This window comes from Phoca vitulina, unplaced genomic scaffold, assembly GCF_004348235.1.
Source record: "Phoca vitulina isolate PV1807 unplaced genomic scaffold, GSC_HSeal_1.0 scaffold4, whole genome shotgun sequence".
NCBI classification, from domain to species: domain Eukaryota; kingdom Metazoa; phylum Chordata; class Mammalia; order Carnivora; family Phocidae; genus Phoca; species Phoca vitulina.
In genome coordinates, this window is record NW_022589707.1 from 12636641 (window position 1) to 12657268 (window position 20628).

The 20628-nt window shown below is 38.9% G+C and overlaps 1 protein-coding gene across 4 annotated transcripts in view; it reads right to left on the reverse strand.

Annotated features, from left to right (window-relative positions):
* Positions 1-20628, reverse strand: part of EXOC4 (exocyst complex component 4) — a 731914-nt gene that overhangs the window by 531092 nt on the left and 180194 nt on the right. For all 4 annotated transcript variants that reach the window (XM_032401540.1, XM_032401541.1, XM_032401542.1 and 1 more), the window contains exons 8-9: positions 8709-8854; positions 4211-4299 (exon numbers count right to left, since the gene is read on the reverse strand). In XM_032401540.1, coding sequence (XP_032257431.1) covers positions 4211-4299; positions 8709-8854 — 235 coding nt within the window. The remainder of the gene's footprint in view (positions 1-4210; positions 4300-8708; positions 8855-20628) is intronic.

Sequence of the window (20628 nt, forward strand, 5' to 3'; positions counted from 1 at the left end):
AGACTGGAGAGAGGGGCAGAAAACAAGAGCTAATGAAGTCGGTGCAGTTCTCCCAATTCCTCCATGTTAAATTTTTTAAAGCACCATTTTAATTTAAATCAATTACAGCTATTGTAATTTTTCCAGAGTTTTAATATCTAATTGTATAGTCACAATATCCCCCCTAAAGTAGTCAGAATTGATAACAGCTCTATTTTTCAAATAAGAAAACCATGGCAGAGTGGGACTGAGTAACCTAAGACCTTATTTTGGTCACGAGCAGCAGTATTTTGAGTTTTTTTTTTAAACCCTCATGAGATAACATGTTCATCAGTTATCTTATTCTCCCAAAGAATCCCACGTTAAACCTGAGAAGTCATATTCGAGCTAAATGTTCATTAAGACTATCTTTCTAACCTGTAGCACAGCTGTCTAAGCGTACAATGAAGCAGTGAGAGGCTCAAAGCAACAGGGAGTCTCTGATTAATGGAGATGCACAAGTTAGATTTCCACCTGTTATGTTGCACACTTTGAAACAGCACCCCCACCTCCTCGGCCCAACTGCCAACAGCAGTATCTGAACGGAGCCAACTGAGATGGGTTGATGATACCAGGGAAATCTCATTTTTACATTCTTTCTTCCCCTTGTGTGTTGTTAGGTTGAGTAACATTTTTAATTGCATGATGAATTGAAAATGTGGCAGAAACTTAACTTTTATAAAATTTGAGCTTTTTACTGTTACTTTGATGGTCTTTCTGGTGGATTTTCTTTGCCACAGAAGGAAAAGTTGACCTCTGAACCAAACCACTGGGAAGCGAAGCTGCAGCTATATGGCTTCTTCTGCCAGCCTCTTAGGATTTGACTGAACTCTTCAATTATACCTTTTCAAAGATAAACTGAAATGCAGATCTCACTGTGGTCCTTGGACAAGTTAGATGAATAGAGTAACTGAAAAAGGCTGGCCGTTTTTTAATGGAAAATAGGTGTGATTTTCCCCTTTTCCTGCTGAACTGTTAAAAGCATTCATCAGAGACACTTTTGCTCCTCAATGAAATACCATCAAACTTTTACAAAAACTCATCAGCTGAGCTATTCTCTCACCATGCATGTGATCTGTCAGCTCAGCTAAATTATTTTTTAATGAGTATCATGAACATGATAGGTTTGCTGACTACTTTCTTCCCTGTAACCAGAGATAAATCCTCCTATTTTGCTGAACACTGGTAAGTAAAATATACTATCGCATTTGGTTCCGTATTTCAATTAACTTTCTGAAAAACGAGAAGGTTCCTAGTTAGATTATAGAGATTCTTCAATTAACCACCCTCACAGAATGAACTTCCTCCATAACGTAGTTGGATTTACACATGTCTTTCAATTATATACAGCAGTCCTGTCCTAGGCCAGACAGCTCAGTGGCAACATTCCTACTTAATGAAACTACATATGACTGCAGAGAACAAACACAGATCTACACGCAGCCTCTACTTCTCCCCAACTTAGAAACTAATAGAACCTACAAAGCTGATACTGGCTCTCAGTGACCACATCTCCCTTTGGGGCCCTTCTTATCTCTCCACGGTAAGCCCTCTATCCCACGTTTGATGTCAACTGTGCTCATTTGTTCTGCCACTGAGTCAGTCAGTATTTATTGAATATTTACCATACCAGGCACTGTGCTAATGATAGGAAATAAAATTGTATTTCTCTCCTGAACTTAGAGTTTCGTGGTAGGCTCAAACAAGTGAGCACTGATCTGCAACACAGTGTGGAAAGTGCTCAGAATGGGAATGTTACAGATGCGGTAGGAGAACACCACAGGGGCCACAATCTGAGAGGGAAAACGGGGGGAACAGTCACCAGACTAAGTGACAACTAAATTTAAGTTGGAAAGCAGAGCAGGATTTAGCTAAAGGGACAGAGAAGGAGTACAAAAGCTGAAGTGCTAGGACTGAGCAAGAACAACGGGGCTGGAGGAGGACGACGACATAACACTTCCTATTCGGTCGGCACTTCTCTAAACACTGCTCATCGCTTACCTCAACATGGCTTTCACAACAACCTCGTGGGGTGGGTACTGTTATTTCTGTCTCCATTTAGGGATAAGGAAACCGAGGCACAGAGGTTACAAAACTAGTCAATGGGGAGCTAGATTGTAATCTGGGCCCAGAACCCTCTCCTCTTCATTGCTTTTTTTCAGGCTCTCTCCAGAGATCGTGGACCACCAGGGCCACGGCCGGAAAAGCCATTCTGCATGGCTGAGAGTGCAGAGCACTCGCTATTCTCACTAACAAATAGAAGAAAGAGTCTACCACCAGTCGTCTGTCTTGGTTGACTAATTATGCTCAAAGCTGAATGAATGATAGGTTGCACTGCTGTCCTGTTAATTATGTGGTCTACCTTTTCATCTCTACGAGTCAAACAAAAGGCTTCCTTGTGGTGGGGATGTTGATATGAAGGGGGGCTGTGCGTGTGTCAGAGCAGGGGGTATGCAGGAAGTCTCTGCCCTTTCTCCACTCATCTTTGCTGTGAGCCTAAAACGGTGCTAAAGAATTAAGTGTATTGATGGATAAAAAGTGAAATGATCTAAAAGAAAAAAAGAAAGGCTTGCTTTGTCCCCAATTAAAGGAATTTCATGTACTACAAACCAAATGGAGAGAAATTATGGAGGTAAATTTAAAGTTTCTTTAAGTCGATTCTGCAATTAAAGTAAGGATACTGAGTATGGAGGATCGCTCTAGCCCTAAATGATCAGCAACAGCCCCTGAGTGGCAGTTCAGGTATGATCAGTCCTATGGGAATGTGTGCTCTGTTACCACCATTTCCTTCCAAGCTTCTCAGTCCACTCTATACTACCACGAGGCAGCTGCTTGCTAGAGCCTGGGTCACCTTCTGCGTTCCCTCCTTGACTTGTTCCAATCCTAACTGCCCCCTGTACCCATGTACTTTGGGACTCCAAGATGCATACTTCATGCTTCCAACAATGTAGAGCAACATTACTACTAAATAAAATGTTGGTAGGCTAATTTCCTTTTCCTTATATCCTCAAACATATTTCTAGACTTCATTCTGGTAACTATACCCGTGAGCTGTGGAATTATTGTTGTGATACAGGCATGAGAGAGCAGAGCAGCTTCTTTGGAAAAATTTACAGGTATTTAGATTAATGATGAAGGTGGAGGTAGAAATGACTAGGTGGTAGTCCTTAAAGCAGAAAGGCTGGCTGGTTACTTCATAATGTTTTGAACCATGATAAATCTTGAAAACTAAATATTTAATTGTGTAGGCTACTCACTGAAAAATATTTCAAGTGCCTCTAAGGCATCTCCCCAAAATGTAAGTGTTCTTATGCATCCCTCATACAGGAAGCCCACAGTTTTAAAATAATTTAAATCATCACTCCCTTCTCTCAACTCCTCGAGCATTTTCATGCACACCATCTTCTTAGTTGTTAGCACTGACTTCCCGATAACATTACTGATATTCATGCCTTACTTTCATAGTTGGATCATAAGGCTTTATCTTTTCTTTCCTTCTACTCAACCTCCATCCCCTCCGATGATGGCAGGCACTTAGCAGGACTTCATAAATCTTTCTTAATTGATTGCATTTACCATGATTAGCATCCTTCTTGTCACAGAAGAAAATGTTATTGGATTTTTAATTTAATTAAATTTGCTTACGATTTATTTTCTCAAGTATTTTCTTCTACAGATTACAACTCTTTAGTAACCACATATGGGTATCAAATATCCTGTATATCAAAGCTAGCTTGATTACAACATCCCACTTAGAGGCATCTTTCTTCCTTTTAAATAACGACAGAGGCTGCATTTGCCCTTTTCCCAATCCCACATACTCCTGCTATGTTCCAGAAGGTATGGAAAGCACTAACTAAGTGTAACGGTGACAGCCATAGAAGACTGGCGTTCCCCGAGACTGTGACTGGACTCGTGTCTGCCATGTTTAAGCACGAAGAGACTGGCCTCCTATCTTTTTGCTCTGAGTTCTCATGCGAATGGTAGCAGGTCTATAAACCCTGTGGCCATGGCAATAGTTTCAGCTGTTTGGCAGCAGACGCTGGGAAGTACAGAAGAAACAGATTATCAAGTCTTCAAATCTTTGCTATCTTGAAAGAATCCTGTGAAGGCAAACCGCAAATTCACATGCGCCGAACACTTCCGATCTTCCTCCAGAAACTCATTTTTCCAGAGAAGTTCAAGCACCTACCTTGCAGCTCTCCACTGCGACTGTACAGCTCCCGCCTCTGCTCCCGCAAGTAGGCGCTCATGCTGATGGCGTGGGAGGACGACTCAAACCTGAAAGGAAATGCAGAACAAACCAAAAGGCAGTCACCCAACAGGCCGTGTCCAGCCATGTATTCCAAAACTATGCCACCCTAGTCTGTGGGGTGCTCCCTAATGTTCCACGACCCAAACATCCTGGCTCTTCCATGACAGGGCCAAAGCAGGCTGCCCCAGACTTGATTTATGAACAATATTCCTGGTTAATGCTCCTCCACAATCCAAATAGGATCATTTGCTCCTTCTTCATTTCAGCTGACATAACTCTCATCTGTTGCACTTTCTTCTGCCTCCAGACCCTTTGCCAGGATCCCTACGCACACGCAATAAGGGTATCCTACAGAGTCATTCGAATTGTACAACTATCCAGTTCACGAGGCACCCCAGAAATCCCAGCTCCGCAGGGCGGACATCTTGCTTCTCTCACTCCCCTGGTTAGGGAACTAGCACAGAAGGCATGCTAGCAATGCTGCTGAATACACCAAAGCAGCAAGGCATCTATGGTCTCCCCTTAAAAGTCCTCAAAAGCGTTACAATTTCTAAACGGTTTCTGATCTACCACCTACAACATGAAATACTCTCAAAACTATCAGGCGACAAAGTGTGTGTTCACCCCACCCCAGGAATCGCTTCAGAGGTCAGCAACATGGAAGATAGGCACATGATATAGAACAGGTTTCTAAAGGCGAAAACACGAACTCAAGAATGAAAAAAACAAAAGAAAATAAATCACAGTCTTAAGAGAAACTTGAAGGGAAGGGCGGCAGGGGGGTCGGGGGGACGGGCCAGGTAAACTGAAGACCATATCAACAGTAAATCCTTTGATGTGTTAAGAAATTCCATTTCAGACCTGTGGTTTTCAAAGTCAGAGGAACAGGCTGACAGGAGGAATCCTCCTAAGAATGATTTCCACTAAGTGGTAAACAGCAACATCACGAAAGAGCAACAGTGATAATGGCTTAGGTTTCTGGCACCAAAAAAGGAACGCCACCCCTTTCTTAATTACGCCTTCTTTCTCCATTCTTTGACAAGGAAGATGAATGTTAGTCAGAGGGAGACACTTGGGTTTCTTGATCCTCTCTCTACCCCCTGCCAAGAACTGAGAGGGCCCTCACAGCCAGAAGGAAGGCAAAGTACGCAGTCCTTCAAAAGTGCCACCTGCCAGTCCAGTGCAGGAAAGAAGCTGCTGACCTCCAAAAAGCATGCTGACAGCTATTGATCAGAAATGGCAAGGGAAAAAGAAAGAAACTCTTGAGCGAAGAATAGAGAGAACTTAAACACACTTAATTAACCTTGGCTAGGGGCAATTAAAGAGAGTAATAAAGTCCTTCACGGGTGTCATAAAAACAGATTACAGCTCACCCAAATCTTAATCCTTTATGACCTGATGTATTTTGCTACTCAGGAACCCTCTGTATGTTTGCCACAACTCACAGATTGCTATAATTTTACAGTAAAAGAGGCACTAAAGATGATATGGTCTCGCCTCCTTATTTTATAGCTAAAGGCACAGAGGCCCACTATGACAGGAGACCTGCTCTGGTTCGCACGGTTCATTAATGGTAGAACCAAGACCAGAAGCAGGCAAATCTGTAAGAATGGTCTAATTCTGTGTGGGTGATGAGTTTTTATTACTACGCAGTAATAATAAATGTTTAACAATTACTTAAGTTCATTTATTCAGTTCTAATAATTTATATGTTTTTCAGTATCACAATTTCAGGAATGGCTAAACGTGGAAAAATGTATATGTGGTCTGAGGTTGAAAGTTAAGGGTGATGGTTGAGAGCATGAAACCTTAACACACTGAAACCTGCTTTCTGCAATACGCCTCGATTTACAACAGTGAGTTGAGCTAGGAAGAGAAAGAGAGAGAGAGAGAAGAGAAAGCCAGAGAGCAAGCAAGCAAACAAGCAAGCAAAGCAAAGGCCTAAGGATTAGGCAGCATCTCAGGCCGTCTTAGTTAACCACCTTTTTTCTTCCACTATCTTCCCTGTTTGTTGGCAAAGCCCCCCTTCTATCTGGGCATTCGGCTTCTTTCCTCCCTCTCCAAACAGCTATGTGCTAAGGAAAAGTGGTTCCTCTCTAGCCCAAGACTATCACCAGAGATGACCCCTGACTGTTTTAAGACAATCACTGTGGTCCGCCAGTGACCAATGGGCATAAGACCCAATCCTAAAACCTGAGGAAAACTTGCAGAGGGGCTTTGTCACTGGCAGAAAAGATTAATAAACGGATAACAATTATTAATTAAAAAACCAATCTGAAATGATATAGCCATTTTGTAAGACAGTTTGGCAGTGTGTCACAAAGCTAAACATGACCCTACCATATGATGCAGTAATCATTCTCTTAGGTGTTTATCCAAATGAACAGAAAACTTACATCTAAACACCTGCACGTTTACAGCAGTTTTATTCACAATGGCCAGAAATTGGAAGTAACCAAGATGTCTTTCAACAAATGAATGGAAAAAAACCAAGGTACATGCACACAATGGAATATTATTTAGCAATACAAAGAGATGAGCTATCAAGCCACAAAAGACACGAAATGCATATTGTTAAGTGAAAGAAGCTCGTCTGAAAAGGCTACATACTGCATGATTCCAACTATTAGATGTTCTGGAAAAGATAAACTATAGAGACAGTGATTATCAGGGGCTCCGGGGGTGGGGAAAAGAGGGAAGAATAAGTGGAAAACAGGATGTTGAGGACAGCAAAAATATTCTGTATGATAACGTGATGGTGCATATATGACAGTGAGCATTTACCAAGACGCCCAGAATGTACAACACAAAGAGTGAACTCTAAGGTAAACAATGGACTTTAGTTAATAATGACCAATATCAGTTCATCAGTTGTAACAAATGTCCCATACAAACGAACGCAAGGTGTTAACGTAAGTAGAAATTCTGAGGAAGGGGGACATAAGAGAACTCTTTGTCTTGCCTGCTTGATTTTTCTGTAAACTGAAAAGTGGTATGAAAAAGAGTCTATTAATTCCCCCCCAAAAAATTTGCAGAAGAATCCCACCCTTTCCTTGGCATCACCACTATACTGGAGTGGGACCGAAGGCAGAGAGATGAAAGGGTTGGGTCCTGGAGGATACTGCAGTCGAATGACGGACTCCTCTATGTTCCTCCTTACTGTGTGAGGTAAGGACCCCTTCCAATGGGGTCCTATGTTACCTGGGGACTAAAGCATTTTAACTAATAGTGCGTCTATCCTCTGAACAAAATGGTAAAACACATAAAAAAAGGATGCATTCAATACACAGAATGCATTTTACTCTAATGCAGGCACACTCAATCTCCTCTCCTCTAGACACAAGATGAATGCACTGTTGAAACCTTCCGTAATGACTAAGAACTCTATAAATCTATGATATAAACAAATCTCAAAAATGAATCAATAAAAGATACTGGAGCTTCAACTATTCAAAAATAACAAATTCAAAATACAGAGACAATACTTCTGTAGTCACTTTATACGCTTAGATTTACAGGTACAACTGCTTAACCAGTTATCTCCCGACTCCTCAGAAGAACACATAGATTGACAAAGACTTAAAGCCTGCTTCTACCAATTGCTAGCTCTGCGAATTTACTTAAGTTACTTAACCTCGCTTGGGTCTCAAGTTTTTATGTGCAAAAAAGGATTAAAAATAAAACCCCGACCCATAAGGTTGTAATGAGTCAATGAGACAATCCATGAAAATGGCTGCATGCTTTCGCTAGTACTTAGAGAGGATTCAGGGTTAGCCGCTACCCCTGCTGCCGAAATCTGACATAATCTGAGTTAAATTATGTTTGAGGTTATTTTGAGAAACTCATCTCCCCACAGTACCTGGTACATAGTAAGCACTCAGTGGTAGCTGTTGCTGTTGTCACTATTAATGCGAATAATATTAACTGTCAGCTGTTACCAAATGACATACACTTAGGAACATGGCCTGCTGCTGTCAAGTAAGATGGTAATTAGAAAAAAAGAACTTCCAGATTGTTCCTTTATTAAACTAGATAAAATCCAATGCTACTTAGCTAAGGAGATTTGTGTAAACTTCAAGGTTATTTCTTGGCACTTGGGGTTTTTTCAAAAGCTGACATATTTCATTTCATATAGAAGTCCCCAGAAACAACTGGCAAGTTTCATTTCCCTTCATTTTATATAAAACACCACAGGAATAAATTCTAAAAATTTTTATTAAAAGTCCTAGATAGTCCATTAACCGTAATCCAAAATAGCCACTTCCCCTTCCAGAAAACAAATGTATACAAAATAAAAAATATATTCACTTCCTATAAATTTTTTCAAATCAGCTTTAACTGGGTGAAGTACCGGCTGCCAATAAAGTAGAAAGCCATCCTACTTGGATCAAACACTTCTTGACACCTGCTATCTTACCATCAGGGAGATACTTACTTAAAAAGAGAATTTTTTGGCCTTTGAGGTTTCTTCTTGGCAAAGAAGGCTGCAAAATCTCGTCCAGTGCTGGCATAACTTAGTTGAGCTGATGGTTCAGAGGCCGTACGAGTATTTTTCATATCCAAGTACTCAGTCAACAGCATCTGTACAATCAGATAAGCAGTTTAATACACATATTTATGACATGCTACTAAGAAAAGCAATTTAAAATGATGAAAACCTAATTTTAAAATCTCATCCTTGACATTCAGAAGTATATGAATCTAGGTATTCAGACTTCTAGTTGTAGATCTGAGGAAAGATTCATTAAAGCCACAAAGTCGTCTAATTGCCATCTACACCTAAAACTAAGACTAGGATGTTATTAGGCATTTGAACTTGGAGGTAAAGGGGAACATTTTTAGTGAGGGTCTGCTATATGCCAGGTACTGTGCCAAGTGAGTTAATCAACATTTATAACCGTCGGAACTGCCAATTACAGCAACATCAGCAGCAATGCCATAATATTTACTGAGCGCTTACTATGTTGTAGGCAAGGGGCTAATTTAGATGTATTATCTTATTTAAAGCACAACATCTGATCAAATGAATTCTCAGATTACAGATAAGAAAGTGGTTTAGGGATTGAGGAATGAACCCTGGGGGACTCACTCTCGAGCCCATGTCACACCCCTCACTCAATAGTGAAGGGGATTAAGCGACTCTAGCAAACCTGCTAAGAGGTATCATGAGCCATTGCAGGCTAAGAGGTGCTAATCTACAAATGATTTCTAGGGCCACTGCTCATCTTCAAAGCAAGAAAACCAACAGCTTTTTAAATCACTACTGCCAATGGGTAATGCTTATAAAATCGACCCACTTTACAGCCTCAGAGGATGGGGCTTGGGCTAGAATCAACTGTTATATTTTTTTTTTTTAAGATTTTATTTATTTACTTATTTAAGGGGGGTGCACAAGCAGGGGTGGGAGGGGGAGAGGGAGGGAATCTCAGGCAGGCTGAGCTTGGAGCCTGACACAGGGCTTGATCTCATGACCCTGAGATCACGACCTAAGCCAAAATCAACAGTCGGACGTTTAACCGACTGAGCCAGCCAGGCACCCCAACTGTTGTATTTCTAAGACAAGTGCTCTAAAAAGTTCCCACTGTTATGAAAGAAAGTAGCAGATCTGGAAGAGAAATCACCATGGTTCCTAAGAATATCCAACCTGGGATTAAAGCACATCAATTCATTTCTGTAATCACTTGCCATATTTAAAATTTTAAGATAACGAAGTGTTACAGTACACGTAAGCAAGCAATTCTATCCATGACTGAAATAAAAGCTTTGCAGAGACTCAGGTTTCAGTAACTATTCCTTCCTGTCTGCAGATGTATATTCATTCACTTGCTTATTCATTCAATAAAGTTGTGAGGACCTATTAAACGTTATCATCAAAAAGAATTTATGAAGCACTCTGTGAGCATGATGCTGTCCCAAGTTTTAAAGCCAATTATGTCTGTTATGAGCACATACACATTACTAAATATTTATCAAATATCAGACATGTTTAGAAAACGATCCTAATTCAACCTTCCAATCTATGAAGCTAGAGTGACTATCTATATTTTAAGGATGAAGAAACAGATTTAGAGGTTTAAGAAACTAGCCTATATGCATGTGTGGGTACAGGAATTAACGGGAAATCTCTGTACCTTCCCCTCAATTTTGCTGTAAACCTATATATATGGTCTTAAGAAAAAAAAAAATGAAACTAGCTTACGGTCTTATAATTACAGAACAACAGACCAGGATTTCAACCCTGGTGTAGTTGACTCCGGAGCCTGGCTCATGCCCACGACACTCTACTCTTACTGAAAGCATAAAAACTGCCAATGAGAGTGGCTATGGGTGGCAGTAAATGGACTTATTTAATTTTCTGTACAAAGGAAATTTCACTGGGAAACTATAAAACATATTAACAGATTGGTCAGTGTTTTTTTATATATGTTTACGAGGCTACCAGAATATTATTCAGCACAGTGATAAAGCAATATATTGACAAATACTGTCTCTGCTAATACATCATCCAAACTGCCCAAGAGTCAAGGAGAATATTACATTGGGTCTCGACTTTAGTAACAACTCAACTGAGGGACTTGATGACTTTGTAGATTTGGCACTCAATTACTTGGTAGATCTAGCGCTGATGCTAATAAAGTTTGTGGGAATTTGTGATCAAAAGAAGGCTAGTAAACCAGAACAGAATTTCAAATTGATAGGATCACAGAAAGACGTCTACAAAGGCACTTGTTTCACTCAAGTGTTGGTTTTAACACCAATCAGTATGACAGAAATATGTTTCTACCGAAGTATGAAGATACACTAAACCAGTAATTCTTCTGAGGTACTTCTTGTCCTAGAAATCAATGGATGGTCTTGTACAGTAAAATATTGACTGATCAGGGCCTACCTGATGAGCATCCTTAAAACTCAGGTAATTCAACATCACTGTTCTTTTTCTCCATGTCAGTAAGTCCTCTTAACTATCACCTCTTACTTTGTTATCTATTCTTATACACTTGCTTCTCCCCTTCTTTTGATAAACACATACTATTTCTACCTTCTTAACCAAAATCTTGCTTTGGTCCTCATTCTCTATAATCTCCCTCCCCTTTTGTCCTTAGGTTCCAAACTTACAAAGCAGCCTTCACACGTATTTCTGTTACCATAATGTGGTTTAGTACCGATTTCTCTCCCACACTCCAGTTCCAACTGTGTGACTGCACGCTTGATATACTCACACATTTCTCTGATAAAATCAACCCTAAATTCTGAGACCTAAATCCTTTTCCCATAAAATGGGTAATTCCTTCTGTCTTCTTTCTGTGAGTAGTTTCTTATTCTTCCTGGCCTCCAGGTTTAAAACTTCAGAACGGTCTTTGGCTACCTTCCCTCACCTTTGTACCGGTGCAGGAATTAGTTCCCCGGGGCATCAGTCACTCCTTCTCAACTCTCTATTAGTTTGTTCCTACCCATCCATCTGACAGCCACCAACTTAGTTCAACTCATGCAGTTTCTCTCACGGTCTGCCTCTTGTCTTTTCTTCTTCCAGTCCCTCCCATACACCATGAATAGAATGGTTTTCCTAAAACACTGTTGCCAATGTCATCTTAAGGCTAATTTGTCATCTGCATCAATCTGACCTCAGTATCTATTCCCGATCATATCTTAAGTCTTCTCAACATGAACCCAGAACTCAAAGAGAATCAACTACTTACCTCTTCCCTGAACATACATGCCTGGGCCCTCTCATTTTTGGAATGCCTGACTTAGATTACTCTCTTTCCTTGATACCCTAACAAACCCGTCCCAAAAACAGTTCCAATGTTTTCTCTCCAATGACTCCTTCCCAAGACACTCTAGGCCAGCTGTCCCCCTTTCTGAGCTCTACAGTACCCATTTGATACATCGTTAAACAAGTGTTCCTCAAAAACTGCCTGATATGATGACATATCATTTAAAGGAAAAGACACCTGACTACCCCAATTTTTATAGTTCTTTACTTCCATCACAGAGCCATGAAACATACCAGAAAATCAAATATATATAGACTGAATCACTGAAATTTACAAAATGTGGTAAGAAGCCTTGATGTATATGTGTTTAATACACATGTTAGAAATAGTCTCCAAAACAGAATGAGCCCTGTAAATGATTTCTCGGTATAAAAATCATTTATAATACAAGTAAAATTAAAAAGGGATAGCTATGATTTTAATCATAGGCTTTGCCATGTTTGTTTCCTTCACCGTATTCGCCTCTTTTTCCTAATATCATTTACCAACAGCTGGAAAATACTGCATTAAAACAGGTAAAGTTTTATTTTGACACCAAATTATAAAAAGTGCTTTTTAAATATCTCAAAGAACAAAAAAGCTCCTTTTTCTAAGATGCTTGAAATTTGTCTGAATTAGGTGAAATCTTCTACTACCAAGTCTTGACACAAACATCAGACACCTGGTATTAAAATATAACCATGTAATTTCTTGGTGATTCCACATCATTGTGGATAATGTACTGCATCTTCTAAATTGTACATAAACATCCTAAACCATTACCTATGAGTTCGAATTTCCATTTTTATGAAAGGAAATAAGCCACACATGTTGTCTTTTGCCTGGGGAAAATCACCCAAGACTGGAATCCTGGCTGAGAGGGCGGAGTTCCATGGTTACAAGCATGGCAACCAGAGTCCACTGTGTAAGGGGTCATTATATATGATAGCAAACATAACTTGCCCATAGAAAACCTACAGAAGATTATCGCATGTTCTTGCTGACTCTAAATTCCTTCATATCTTTTCTCTTTTTAAATACAGGGAATTCCTGTAATAAAAGTCAAAGTTTGGGGTGCCTGAGTGGCTCAGTTGTTAAGCGTCTGCCTTTGGCTCAGGTCATGATCCCATGGTCCTGGGATCGAGCCCTGCATCAGGCTCCCTGCTCCACGGGAAGCCTGCTTCTCCCTCTCCCACTCCCCTTGCTTGTGTTCCCTCTCTCACTGTCTCTCTCTCTGTCAAATAAATAAATAAAATCTTAAAAACAGTCAAAGTTTATGGGTGTTTTAAGTTCAACTTCAAAGGTATTAATTTATAAAACCAAAGACAAGAATTATGAGAACATGGTTGGAAAGCACCAGGATATCTATATATCCCAGTGATATTACGATTCACTATATCTTTTGAGTACCTGGTATGTTAGATGGTTCTGCAGTAGAAGCCAAGAAATATAATGCTTTAAAGAACATACAAATTGGGGTGGTCAGGCATCTCTTCTGCTATAATATTTGATTAGCAGTTGCTAAGATACTAGTCAGAAATCTCATGATGTATAAAGCAGGGCCAAGATTTTGAGATTGAGAACTTGCTTAACATTGGTAACATCATTCTAAATGAACCCCTCAGTTACCATTCAACCTTCTTTATTTAAAATATTGCTTGTGGCTGTTTATGTCATACACCAAGAGTTTCCTAAAAATAAATACGGAATTTACCAGCTTACAGTGAACACATCTCCTGTCTTCAGCTCCTACATTAATCTAAGTAGAAACATCCAGATCCTTCTAGGTAGTTAATATGGTAAATCCCTTTCAGTAGCTTCCCAGCTTAGAAAATCCTCACTTCATCTAAAAATTGTTCCCCAACTACACAGTGGACTCTGGTTGCCATGCTTGTAACCATGGAACTCCACCGTCTCAGCCAGAACCTACTCTACTGGGGAGACAGCCAACCCCCAAAAAGGCCATCAGGTTCCCTTTCCCAGGAATGTATTAGTGGGATACAGTCTCTCCTGGTCAATGGAGATGAAGAGATGTAAATTCTTTAGGGCAACCTTCTTGTTCTGTGTGGATGAAAAACCAAAGAAAGCCAATCTGCAGAGAGAGAATAAAAGAATGAACTAGATGACCAGATACAGAGAAAGAGGAGACCCACAGAAGAGAGATTTAAAGGTTGCAACCTAAGTTTTCCATATTTTACAGGTCTCAAATCCAGTTGCTAATAACATCTTAAATTTTCTACTCTTTGGTTCCACAATATATCCTTTTGGCCTTTAATACATTTTCCTTATTTTTTCTTATGATAGCTTGAATGGGTTTTTGTTTCTTCCCCAAGATACCTACGGATAAGTGAATATACACTAACATGTATCTAGTGACATTTATATCACAATTTTTTGCATAACACTGGTATCTCATGATAATAAGAGGAGCAGTTTATACAGATTTCAATCTGTGCACTAAGAAACCAATTCTCCTCACTACTAACTTCAAATATTCCATGATTTTACAGTAAAGCCATACTGTACTTGTCCCACGTGATGAATCTGAACATTAGATTGCTAAAGACAGAAGCAATAATAAGGTGAAAAGAAATCACTATGAACTAAGACTCTACTTCTCTTGAGCAATATCTTGAATGTGCCTATATTAAATACTCTTATTTTCATATCTTACTTTTCAAATGCAGATGTCCAGTTTTTGTTTCAGGCACAGCAAAGTAGCTTCCACTGGACTAACACTTATACCAATAATAATTATAAAAGCTAAAAAGATCAGACCAAAAAAAAATAATAACTTGAAGGCCATGGAGAGAAACCAAATTAGGCAGAAACTGGTAGCTATGATCCCTGAAAGCATACTAGTTGAGGTCCTCTGGCTTCCTCCCAGAGGGAACTTCCTACTTTCCATGGAGCAAGGGTAGAATCCAAGCAGAAACTACAGTCTCAGTGGATGGAGGAGACAAGGCTAGGTCCAGGGACACCAGGATGTCCAGAATTTGAGAAGAGAAATCCAAAGAAGGGGGAGGAGCAAATTCAGTGTAATATGCCCCTCAAACTATATACCTTGTATATATAATCAATATCAATATACCTTGATTCCAGAAAATATTAAAACAGAAACTGAACAATATTTTAAAAATTAGGACCATTTAAAATTACTAAAAACTATCAGATTTCCCCCATGTATGTTGCTAGTGAATGAAATGTTAATGACAAAAAAAAAAAAAAAAACAGAAAAATTTAGTTTTTCAATGTTACATTTTCATTTCCCCGTTGTATAAGGACTAAAATATTCCGCAGTAAAGAAACTAAAAGAAAAATAAACAGTCGTTTTGAAAATGGAATGGCTGCCTGCTTCATTATACTCATTATCAACTGTAATTGTGTAATTAAAACCACTATTAGTATGATCTTGTGAATAGTTCCTTAGTGTTTAAAGTAAAACAAACCAAAAAATTCAACGCGCACACATGTGTTTTCTGGTCCTGTACCAAATACCTGATCGGGAAAAACCTAGATCATGTTTAGCTCCCCACCAACCCCAACAGATGTGTTCTTAACAAAGAAAACTCAGTTAATACCTTCCAAAAAGAGTTTTCATTTTTTTATTAAACATAATATTTAGTACCTAAAATATGCAAAGTATTGTGCTGGATATAAAAACAAGACTCAAAAATAAATCCTTACTTAATAGCAAAACAAATGAATTTTACTATATATGTAAAATTGTTTAAGTGTTAAAATTTTTAAAGAGTTAAAAGCCAAATCAATCAATCAGACCTTCCTGTCATATGCTTATCTATAGACAGATACACACATGAATGACTACAATACAAAGGAAAGTAGTAAGCATCAGGACAAAGAAATTGCTATGAGTACTTATCAAAGGACAAAACTACTCCTAACTGGAACAGTGAAACAGGGTTTCAAGATCGTGGCACATGCAAGATATAAATAAAATCTTAAAATGTGTAAAAGCCGAAAACCAAAATGGTGGAAGGACAGAACAAATCGAGAAATGGTGCTGGGGAAATTCAGAGTATCTTTAGTGAAGAGCAAATAGTTCAGGTAAGAGCAAAATTAATAGAGGTAGACCTGGCAAGTTGGTAAATGGACAAACTTCTCAGGACCTTTAACACCAGGCTCAGGCATTGAAGCTAATACAAAATTAGATGGCAATAAAAGGTTGTGAATAGGTCAGTAAAATGGTGATAAATATACTTTAATTAATCTAGCAGCATATGAAATAACAGATTAGAAGGGAATGGGATTTGGGGCAAAATGAATGATTAAAGAAATAATTAATGATTAAGGAAGTACTTAACACATGAAGAGAAAACCTACCAAAATCATTTAAAAAAAGGAAAAAGAGAGGTGCTCCTGGGTGGCACAGTCAGTCAGGTGTCCGACTCTTGGTTTTGGCTCAGGCTCCGAGCTCAGCAAGGAGTCTGCTGAAGTTCCTCTCTCTCTCTCTCTCCCTTTGCCCCTCCCCATGTGTGCACGCTCTCTCTCTTTAAATAAATAAATCTTAAAGAACAAGAGAGGTTAACTAAAATAGTGGAAATGGGATTGTACAATTAGGGATACCTCTGAGAGTCAATGCAGAGGGGAAAAAAATGAACAAAATTTAACAACTTATTCTGCAAAGGAAAGAGGGGGAGAAATAAAGAATAACCAAAAGATGCTCATCTGAGGAAGAAAAATCCTATGGTTCCATGAACAATAACCAGGAAGGCAGGAAGAGCCTGTTTCGTATAGATAATAAATTTAGTTTGAAATATACTCCCTTGTGAAGCATATGAATATTCATATTCATGTGTACCCTCAAATGCATAATTGTGAAAGGGGAAATAATGCTGATGAAATTTCCATGATTTATACATTAATTAACTTGCATTAGGACTATTAAGTATACTTCTATATGCTCTCTGAAGGACACTTTGAAGAACATATGCCCTTGAATATTTATAAGGTGATTTTATCCCATAGTATCTTTTAAAACAGCTTTGTTGAGGTATATGTACCATGAAATTCACCCATTGTAGTGTACGGTTTATTGATTTTTAAGTAAATGTATACAGTGTAACCATCACGGCAATCATTCTAGAACACTTCTGACACCTCAAAATTTCCCTTATGATGTTAGCTGCAGCTTTTCCATAGAGCCTTTCATCACGTTGAGAAAGTTCCTTTCTAGTCCTTGTTTGCTAAAGGTTTTTGTTTTTTAATCATTGGGTGTCAAGTGCTTTCCTGTGTCTACTGAGATGATTAAGTGGGTTTGGCCCTTTATTCTATTAATAACTGTGTATTACACCGTTTTTTTTTTTAATAAATCCCACTTAATCATGGTGCATAATACAGTTTTATGTTGACAGATCCAATCTGCTAGTATTTTGTTCTAGAATTTTGCATCTATGTTCATGAGGGATATTGCTCCATACTCTCCTGTGATAGCCTTCCCTTTTTATCAGGCTGGTACTAGCCTCACAGGATGTACTGGAAAATGTTCCTTCATATCTCTGGTTTCTAAACAAGTTTGCAAAAGATTGATATTATTTCTTCTTTATATGTTTGACAGCACATCGGTGTGGCTTCTGTATCTGTAGGAAACTGGTTTTTCTATCTCCCACACCCCTTCACCCATTTGCCCAGCCCCATAGCCCCCTCCCCTCTGGCAACCATCAGTCTGCTCTTTGTACCTATGCGTGTTTCTGTTTTTTGTTTTTAGGAAAATTTTTAGGTTAAGGTTAGGGTTAGGGTTAGGGGTTAGGGTTTAGGGTTTGGGGTTTGGGGTTAGGGTTATTACTAATTTGTTGGAGGACAATTCAGATTTTCCACTTCTTGAATCAGTTTTGGTATTTTGTGCCTTTCTAAGATATCTCCATTTCATTTAAGTTGTCTAATTGGTTGGCATAAAGTTGTTCATAATATTCCTGTATAGGCTTTTTTAATTTCTTTAAGGGGTGTGGTAATGTCTCTTCTTTCATTCCTGATTTTAGTATCTTTTTAATTGATCAGTCTAATTAAAGATTTATCAGTTTTGATCTTTTCAAAGAATCCACTTTCGGTTTACTTTTTTCAATTGTTCTTCTGATTTTTACTTCATTGATTTTCACTTTAGTCTTTATCATTTCCTACCTCTGCTTGCTTTGGGTTCTTTTTCTCTCTCTCTCTCTCTTTTTTTTTTTAAGCTCTTAGGGTGCAAAGGAACATGGTTGATTTTCGCCCATGGTGTATTTAGAAGTTAGTTGTTTTATTTCGAAGTATTTGATAAGATTCAAATTTTCCTCCTATTGTTTAGTTCTGTTGTGGCTAGAGAACATACTTATTCCATGATCTAATGTGTGGTCAAATATGTCGCTGTGCAATAATCTCTGTTCCGATGGTGTGGGGTAGAGTGTACCTTATCCATCAGCTTCACTCAAGATGCTTAATCTTGTTGTTCAAGTCTTATGTTTTCTGTCTAGCTGTTCTATTAATTATTGAAAAAAGTATTGAAATCTCTAACTTTAACCACTGAATTTTCCACTTCTTTCAATTTTGTCAGTTTTTCCTCCATGTATTTTGGACCCTATAATATTTTGATGGTTATTTTTAACTCACTCAGAGAAAACAGAAGACAAGTAAAAGAAACCATGCCAGGGTAGGACCCAGAAGTGGTCTCAACGCCCCAAGGCACTTCTCTGCCTGCTTCATTCAAACATATTTTAAAGCTCATTCTACCTATTTCTATCACTTTCTCCCTTTTTCTCAAACTTGACTACCAAGCTCCATGATTTTCTTAACACCATTACAAAGTGAAACTTCCGCTACTGGTTCAGCTTTACTTTGTATGAAGACTAAGATGTTTCATCACACTATGTTAATGATCCCTTTTCTCATTATAGGGCCTTTCCCAGTCTCCTCAATTTCAAAGATGTCTCCTCTATTTAACGTTCCTGCTCCTTTGAAAATACTCCGTCTCCGTGGTCTCCAACTCTGAATCCCCCTCTCTGACCACAATATTCTATTTCCTCCCAACTAATACATACCTTTCCCTTCTCAGCTTGGGCTCAAATTTGGGAAAGACTGGTCTGCACATTAGAATCACCTCGAGAAGTACTTTAAAGATTAATGTGCCCCCCCCCTTAGAAACGCAAAATGAGAGGGTGACATGGAAATGCAGGGAATGTGTGCTTGAAATTGACTCTACAACTCACTAGCTGTATGACCTTCACAGGTGGCTTCACCAGGCTAAGCCTTGTTTCCCTCATCTGTGAAATAAGGATAACAGAATCTACTCCCTAGAATTAATATGAGAAGGAAAAGAAAAAAATACATAAAATGCTTAACACATAACAGGCTGTTATTATCTCTGGGGATGAGGCTCAGAAGATCTGCTGTGTTTTTTTTTTTAATGCAGCCCAAGAGCCATGTAACTAAGACATTATCTCCCTGCGCCTTAAAACTTTGGTTTTCTCAACTGTAAGACAGGAGTAATAATACCACCCGCCCCAAGGAACTAGCATCAGGATTAAGTGAGTTAATGCTGTCAATCTCTTAGAACATCGCCTGGAGCACAGCAAACATATTATCAGCATTATTAAATAAACAAAATTATCTCTACATCCTCATCATCTTCCCACTGCTATCACTCTTCTCTTTCTTCTTTCCTCCTCCCCTTCTCTCTATAATAAAACCTCAATGGCTAAGTCTAGGTTTCTGCTAATACTCATTCTCTAAACTTCTAGAACACTTGCACTTCAGTGAGTCTTCTATGTCGTCCAATCCAACTGTTTGCATGCTGAATATCCTTACTCTTGTTCTTGTTCTCTTCCATTCTAGTTACTTCTACATTTCAGATGATTCCCAAGTCTCCCTCTACCAGCATACTTTCTCCCAAGTTCTACAGATGCACTGCCATTGCTTACAAGGGCGTCTGTCTGGTTCCCACACAATTATTACAATAAGGAGATGAAAAAAGCACAACAGACATGAACAGAGTGCTGAGGCAAGGGGTCAACAAACAGCCTGACCAAACACACTCTTTAACACCATCATTCTTCAAAAGGAGGTGGGGAGGAAAGAAAGAAAGTTCCCCTTAGCTCCCTTCATTGTTAATACCATTATCATTTTACTAATCTCCCAGGATGAAAACCTGTAGTTAGCTCTGACTCTTCTCAGTCTGGTTGCCCAAATCACCTGCCAAGTCCTATAGATTTTACACTATGTATCTCATGTCCATTTCCTCTTCTAAATATTTGCATCCCTACACTCATCCTGTTAGATCTGGTCCCCATTATCTTTTTCATCAAGTATTACAGTAGTCTCCCAACTGATCATTCTGCCTCAAACGTCTCGTGACCATCTATCCCACAGCTGATGCAGAGCACAATGTTCTCATTCTTCTTCTCAAATCCTTCAATGGCTTCCCCCTTGACTGCAAAATAAACCCCATCTCCTCGCTGTTATTCAGCACCTTCCACAGCCCCCAACTGACCTCTGTAGCCTTAGTTCCCATTAATTGGTTTTACATAGTTACTGTTTGGTTAAACTAGATTTTGTCCTGTTCCTTATATAAGTCCCAAGGTGTTTTTTTTTTTTTTTTTTTTTTTTTTTTTT